At 49.2% G+C, this 7,778-nt stretch overlaps 1 protein-coding gene across 2 annotated transcripts in view; it reads left to right on the top strand.

Moving 5' to 3' along the window:
* Dhx58 (DExH-box helicase 58) overlaps positions 1 to 6,843 on the top strand; it is an 11,068-nt gene extending 4,225 nt beyond the window's left edge. For both annotated transcript variants that reach the window (XM_021176597.2, XM_029484186.1), the window contains exons 8-13: positions 1,162 to 1,415; positions 2,208 to 2,357; positions 2,449 to 2,610; positions 3,660 to 3,850; positions 5,389 to 5,485; positions 6,445 to 6,843. In XM_021176597.2, the coding sequence (XP_021032256.1) occupies positions 1,162 to 1,415; positions 2,208 to 2,357; positions 2,449 to 2,610; positions 3,660 to 3,850; positions 5,389 to 5,485; positions 6,445 to 6,630 (1,040 nt within the window). In that variant the 3' untranslated portion in view covers positions 6,631 to 6,843. The remainder of the gene's footprint in view (positions 1 to 1,161; positions 1,416 to 2,207; positions 2,358 to 2,448; positions 2,611 to 3,659; positions 3,851 to 5,388; positions 5,486 to 6,444) is intronic.
* Positions 6,844 to 7,778: the final 935 nt, after the last annotated feature.

Raw genomic sequence — 7,778 nt, 5'->3', positions numbered from 1 at the left:
AAAAAAAAAAAAAAAAAAGATAGTTTATTAAAACAAAGGGTATAACAGTACTCTCTGAGCCCCACTAGTGATATAAATAATCATACAGAGGCTTTTTTGATATTTTAACCTATTTTTAAAAAGATTTATTTATTTTATGTATGAATAGTTAGTTACACTGTAGCTGTCTTCAAACACCCCAGAAGAGGTCATCAGATCCCCATTACAGATGGTTGTGAGCCACCATGTGGATGCTGGGATTTGAACTCAGGACCTCTGGAAGAGCAGTCAGTGCTCTTAACCGCTGAGACGCCTCTCTCTCCAGATCCCACTTTTTAATATTTTAAAGCTTAGGCCTTTTAGTTAGGGCAGTCCCCATTCCCACCCCCTACCCCCCACCAGCTATCTAGCTGAACCCAATTTATCCCAGCATTGTGTCCTGCCGTGTGGCTAGCCCTCCTCTCTGCTCCCCTCTGGGCCGTTCACCTCTGTCTCTACTGCTGAATCTCTTGTGTTTCACTCTTCTCCCAGTCTCTCTTCCTCTCCCTCTCCCTTTCCTTCTCCCTCCCTCCCTCCCTCTCTAGCATGTCAGTGTGTGGGCAGGGATGGTGCTAGAGGAGCCAATAGCTCTACTTCTTGAGCTGAAGGCCCCAGAGAGAGGACTGTCTTCTGCACTGGGTGAAGCCTGAGGATAGGAGACCCCAAAGCCCACCTCCACAATGACACACTTCCCCTGATGAGGCCACACCTCCTAATAGTGCCACTCCCTAGGGCCAAGCATTCAAACACATGAATCTAAGGGGGCCAAATGGATTCCAACCACCACACCATAACTGTAAGCCTAGGATTTAGGAAGTGAAAGCAGGAGGAAGTGAGTTTTAAGGCTAGCCTGGGCTACATGAAACCCTGCCTAAAAAAAAAAATTAAAACGACAGATGCAGAGGTCCTAGTGGTGGTATTGAGGACTGCTGGTCTGGGGTCTGTGAGCGATGAATTCTATACAGAATGTCTCCTGTAAGGCTGGCCTTGAGAGTAAATGGAAATGTGTTCTTAAAGTGTGCTTAGGGAATAATAAGCGCAGGGAATAAGCAGAATCAAGTGTCCCCTCCGCCAACAACTCTGTCCTGCGAGCACCCTGTCTACCCATGCCTGAGCCCTGTGCCTCTGTTTTGGTGTTTTCAGACCATAAAAATTTGCTGGGCCAGCTAGCAGCTTGGGGTCCTGAGAACCCGAAGTTGGAGATGCTGGAAAGGATCTTACTGAAGCAGTTTGGGAGTCCTGGCCACACTCGGGGTATCATCTTCACCAGAACCCGTCAGACTGCTTCCTCCCTCCTGCTCTGGCTTCAGCAGCAGCCTTGCCTACAGACTGTGGGCATCAAGCCGCAGATGCTGATCGGAGCAGGGAACACAAGCCAGAGCACACACATGACCCAGGTGTTGGGCCGTGGCTGGAGGCAGGGCAGAAAGGGGAACAGGGTTTTCCATACAGAGATAGCAGAGTTCTGGGGAAGAGGGATTGAATCTTCCTAGACAAGAGACCAGAGAGCTGGGATTAAACAGAGACACTTGCCGGGCGTGGTGGCGCACACCTTTAATCCCAGCACTTGAGAGACAGAGACAGGTGAATTTCTGAGTTCGAGGCCAGCCTGGTCTACAGAGTGAGTTCCAGGACAGCCAGGGCTACACAGAGAAACCCTGTCTCGCAAAACCAAACCAACCAAACAAACAAACAGAGACACTCCCTACCACCACCCTCTTTCGCTTAAGTTTTCCCATGCCTAAAGTCCCAGGGGATGGAGTAGCAGGGACCCAAGGGCCTGTAGAAAAAAAAAAAATGAATATGGGATCCCTTATGGGGGATAGGGGTTAGGCAGGGACTTTTAGAGGTCACTAGGGAAGGGGTCTAGTAGGATGCTTGCCTCACAAGCACAGAGCCATAAGCCAGGTGTGGGCCAGGTGTGGTAGTGTGTTGTAATCCCAGCACTCAGAAGATGACAGATGGAGGCAATAGACCCAGAGGGTCAAGGTGGTTCTTGTCTATAACAGCAAGTTCAAGGCCAGTTTAGGATATTTGAAGAATCTGTCTTTTATAAGGGAGGGAGGGAAAAGTGTCCTAGGGATTACAGGTCACTAGGAAAGGCCAGTATGATCTTGGGGATAACCTTGGGACAGACTGGGACTCGGGGTTCCCGTAAACCTTTTCTTTCCCCCTGAACCCTCCAACAGAAAGACCAGCAGGAAGTGATCCAGGAGTTCAGGGATGGTATCCTGAGCCTTCTAGTAGCCACAAGTGTGGCAGAGGAGGGGCTGGATATCGCTCAGTGCAATGTGGTGGTGCGCTATGGGCTCCTGACCAATGAGATCTCCATGGTCCAGGTACACTTAAGCCCTGCTCCCCACTGCAGCCCTGGAAGGATCCCGTATGGATCCCAGCCCACACCTCCCTCACCTTTGTCATTTTTCTCAGGCCCGGGGTCGTGCTCGAGCTGGTCAGAGTGTGTACTCCTTCCTGGCTACAGAGGGCAGTCGGGAGATGAAGCGGGAGCTAACCAATGAGGCTCTGGAGGTGCTGATGGAGAAGGCGGTGGCGGCTGTACAGAAGATGGACCCTGATGAGTTCAAGGCCAAGGTCAGGGGCAGCCTGCAGCAGCCTCTGAGAGCCTGAGGCTCTGACTGCATCCACACACTCCTGGGGTCCCCTCCAGAATCACTTAGGGAACTTTTATACCAGGCAGAGAAAGATCAAGGCCATGGTAACTGTTGCCAGGGAAGGCGATGCCTGTCCTCTGCATGACCTTAGAAAACAGGCCTTGTCCCAGGTGTGCCCATATCCTTGGTTACAACAGCAAGTTGGAGGCCAGCCTGAATTATGTGAGGGTGCTGGGGGAAAGGGCTGGGGGACGGAAACAGATACTTTGTGAATTTGTGAGAGTCGTTCTGGAAATAGACAGAAGGAAACAAAAACACACGTGGTAGGTAAGACCCGGACAGATAATGTACTAATCTCAGAAGCAGCATCTAAACCATTTTCTTTAGTGCTGTTGCCTTAGCATAATGCTGTCCCATGATAGATTTAAAAACAAACAGACAGACAAACAGCCGGGCAGTGGTGGCGCACTCTTAATCCCAGCGCTTGGGAAGCAGAGGCAGGTGGTTGAACTCAGATTTCAAGGCCAGCCTGGTCTACAGAGTGAGTTCCAGGACAGCCAGGGCTACACAGAGAAACCCTGTCTCGAAAAACAAAAACAAAAACAAAAAATCCATAAAAAACAACAAAAAAAGAAGATAAAAACAAACAAACAAAAAAAGCTATGCATGACATTTTTTAAAGGGTGAATACAACACAACATTAACAGGAACGGGGAGATGACTCAGTCAGTCGAGGGTCACACAAGCACAAGGACCTGAATTCCAAGTCCAGTAAAAGTCTGGGCATAGCAATGTGTTTCTGTGATCTTAACTCTGGGAAGACAGACAGAAGGATTTCTGGGCTTGCTGGCCAGCCAGCTTATCTGCGACAGGGAGCTTCAGGTTCAGTGAGAGACCCTGTCTCAAAAAACAAGTCCCTTCTGGGTCCGGGTACAAATGATCTGGGGTCTTTGGGAACTCTGAGAGCTTTCCTGAGGTTGGGTCTCTTGGTGTCCATGTCCAAGTCCTGTCCCCCGACCTCTTCTCCAGATCCGGGACTTGCAGCAAGCATCTCTCCTTAAGCGGGCAGCGCGAGCGGCCCATCGGGAGACCCAGCAGGGGCAGTTCCTACCAGAGCAAGTGCAACTTCTCTGCATCAACTGTATGGTGGCCGTGGGCTACGGGAGCGACCTGCGGAAAGTGGAGGGCACCCACCACGTCAATGTGAACCCCAACTTCTCGTGAGAGCCATGGGAGGGCTTGCAGGATGCAGAAGGGCTTTTTACTGGGTGCGGCAAGCTAAAAAGTGTTTTAGCAAGCAGGTTTTATCCCCAACCCCATTCCACAGCCCACAAGTGAGGAAGAAGAGGAGTGGTGTCTTGCTTAAGCTCCCAAAGCCATTCTGTGATTGAAAGAGAACTGGAATTTAGGATACAAAGAATTTAGCCATGACCTGAGTCCTTGACCCTACCCACTCTCAGGATATCAAGAAAAGTTTAACTGTCAGGTGAGGTGGCCTGTCTATGCTACTCAGTAGGCTAGGGAGAATTTTTTTCTTTTTGTTTTTGGAGACAGGGTTTCTCTGTATAGCCCTGGCTATCCTGGAACTCACTTAGTAGACCAGGCTGGCCTGGAACTCAGAAATCCGCCTGTCTCTGCCTCCTGAGTGCTGGGATTAAAGGCGTGTGCCACCACGCCTGGCTTAGGGAGAATTATTTGAGTCTAGGAGGTCCAAGTCAGCCAGAGCAACAGAAAGGCCTCCATCTTAAAAGAAAAAGAAAAAAAAAAAGAGCTGCTGTTATGATGTGTGGTACTCTGTGTGCTTAACTAGGATGGGTGTGATGTGTTTATAGTTGCAGTACCAGGGAAGTAAGAGTTCAAGGTGTCACCCACCTTAGCTACACAGAGCATTCCATGTCAGGCTAGACTCAAAAAGAGAAGGGACCTGATCTTCATTGTGAGTTTCAGGATAGCCAGGACTACATAGAAAGACCCTGTCTCAAAAAAAAGAGAGGGGGATGGTGAAGGGGGAGAGCTAGGGCCCTGAGTTGGATCCTGAGCAACTGGGTGTGGTCCAAACCTGAAATCCATCACTTAGGTGATGACAGAGGCAGTAGGATCAGCAATTGGGTCATGGTTACCCTCGGGTGCCTAGCGAGTTGGAGGCCATCTTGGGCTACGTGAGACCCTGTCTCACAATCCAGATGGCCTGAGCTTGATCCCCACATCCCATGGTAGAAGGAGAGAGAGGCTCCTCAAAATTATCTTCTGACTTCCACAGGAGCATGGTGGTACCCACAAACACACAAAATCAAACAGCTCCAGCTCTCCCTCTCCTGCTGAGCCGCCCCCATCCTGCCTCCTAACCAGTCACCTTACTTCTGCTCATAACATTCATTAAGTAACTATTTATTAGACACCTCCTGTGTGTCAGGCCACAGTGGCAAAGTTCTTCACACCGGTTCTGAGAGACCATGTCACCTAGGTAGGAGAAGGAGGGTGATGGGGTTTAAACACGGGAAATGAGTCTAGGCAGAAGTGAGAGAGCATAATGATGGCAGGGATGGGGTTCAGGATCCAAGGATGTTCTTTGGATGCAGGAATAGGGTGTGGACAGGGCAGGCCAATCCTCCTGGGGAGTAGAGTTCCTGATTCTGGAAAATTCTCGATCTTGACAGGCAGAAAGGCCAGATGTCTTGGGAGAGACTCAGGCAGTTACAGGGCATGGAATCTGGGGTTCAGGGGCTCCAGAGGGCTCTGTCTACTCCATCCTTTCTAGGGTCTATTATACCACCTCTCAGAACCCTGTGGTCATTAACAAGGTCTTTAAGGACTGGAGACCTGGAGGAACCATCAGGTGCAGTAACTGTGGGGAGGTAAGTAAGAGCCCTCAGCCCTGGACTCCAGAGGCCCTTGGTTTGGGAAAGGAGGCCTAGCTGCACCTTCCAGTTATCACCCCAGGTGGGAACCACACCTGCTCTGGGAGACCCTCCGTCCTTCTGTCCGAGAGACCCGCCGTCTGTCCTGTAGTCCCCTGTAGCTTGACCTTTTTACTATTTTGCAGGTTCCTTTTTCTTCCACCCTTCTTCGCTTCTTTATTCACCCTTTCAAGCCCCTAACCCTCAGTAGGAGAGAAAAAAAGGAGAGGGGGAAGGGGGCGACATTATTGGTAGAAAACTTCCTGATGATTTGGGGCATCGAGTTCCTTGGGGCCAGTATGATCTTCACTGTCAGGATATCTAAGTTCTTCTTTTCATCTCTTTGTACCCGATGCAACCAACATCATCCAACCACCAACTAGCCTCTTCTATCTTTTTTTTTTTTTTTTTTTTTTTTTTTTTTTGGTTTTTCAAGACAGGGTTTCTCAGTATAGCCCTGGCTGTCCTGGAACTCACTTTGTAGACCNGGAACTCACTTTGTAGACCAGGCTGGCCTCGAACTCAGAAATCCGCCTGCCTCTGCCTCCCGAGTGCTGGGATTAAAGGCATGCGCCACCACGCCCGGCTCTAGCCTCTTCTATCTTTGCTCTAGCACTTATACACCCTCTGAAGGGTCCCCAGACTTCCAGACGTCAAAAACAGGCCCTTGCTAGAGCACCAAGCAAATCACTGTCATTTGCTGTGGACAATCCAAGGCCGCCCCATATTACACACCTGGGATTAAAATTAAAACACTCTCGTGTATCTGTGTTTTTAAAGAAACCAAAAATTTCATTATAGTCCTGTCTTAGGGAGCCTACTACATGGTGGCCTCTGGTGGTAGATACGGGGCTGGTCATCACAGAAGTCCAGTTTAAGGATAGAAAGCCACGTGCTTCCATCTGTTCCACCATCAGGTCTGGGGCTTCCAGATGATCTACAAATCAGTGACCTTGCCAGTGCTCAAAATCAGAAGCATGCTACTGGAAACACCTCGAGGGAAGATCCAGGCCAAAAAGTGGTCCCGGGTGCCTTTCTCCATACCTGTCTTCGATATCCTGCAGGACTGCACCCAAAGCCTGTCCGAGCTCTCGCTGGACTGACCCCCTTGTGACTGCAGTACCTAGGTCAAACTGCAGGGGGCAGGAGAGTCCAGCGATCCATTGGATGGAGTTGGAAGATGGATGCAGGAGGATTGATACGCCATGATGTTCTAAGAACTACAACATCCCTCCCTTGCCCAAGCACCTTGTAGGTTTTGGTTTTGGTTTTTCTTTTTGAGGCTCTTCATAAATTAAAAGTGTAAGTAGAGAATATGTAACGGCTTTTATTTTGAAGTGTAATTGATGGAAAATAAGCCGCATTAGTGTGCCATGCCTCCTCCTAGTCAAGAGATGAACACACCCTCGCAAACATCTTGGTTTCCACTGTAAGGCCTATCTTGTACCCCTCTTTGCACACTTACCTGCTTGAGCACATTTGAATGTTAAAATATTTCCCTTTGGACTAGAGATGAAGCTGAGTGTCACAGTGCTTGCCTACCGTGGACAAAGCCCAGGGTTTGATGTCCAGAACTGCATAAGCCAGCATGGCAGGGGAGTGCCTACCTGGAATCTAAACACTGGAAGGGTAGAGACAGGAGGATGCTCTGATGAGATCGTTCACTGGGTAAAGTATTGCCTGACTGACTGAGTTCAATCCCCAGGACCAACTTGGTAGAAGGTGAGGGCCACCAACTTGTTTCTCTGACCTCCTCCCATACACCCTAGTGCAGTCATAAATACTCAAGCACACACACACACACACACACTCTCTGGCACACACATGCACACACAATGAATAATAACTGTAGCTAAGGTAAGTTTAAGGCCATCCTTGGCTACATTGTATGTTTGAGGTCGGCCTGGGGTTGTCTCAAAAAAAAAAGAAAGAAAGAAAGAAAAGGAAGGAAGGAAGGAAGAAAAAGAAAAAAGAAATGAAAAGAAAAATATCTTCTGTGTCTGTCCAATTCTCATGTAACTCACCAGCAGGATAAATCTGAGGTACCCAAGACAGGGTTCACAGGCCGAGAACACACCTATCACAGACGCGGCTCTGGGTTTCATTCCTAGATCTAAAAAGCTTAAATTTGAGGCTCTTTAAGAATGTAAAGTCCTGCCGGGCGTGGTGGCGCACGCCTTTAATCCCAGCACTCGGGAGGCAGAGGCAGGCGGATTTCTGAGTTCGAGACCAGCCTGGTCTACAAAGTGAG

This window comes from Mus caroli, chromosome 11 (genome assembly GCF_900094665.2).
Source record: "Mus caroli chromosome 11, CAROLI_EIJ_v1.1, whole genome shotgun sequence".
Classification (NCBI taxonomy): domain Eukaryota; kingdom Metazoa; phylum Chordata; class Mammalia; order Rodentia; family Muridae; genus Mus; species Mus caroli.
This window is presented reverse-complemented; position numbering and strand designations above follow the sequence as displayed.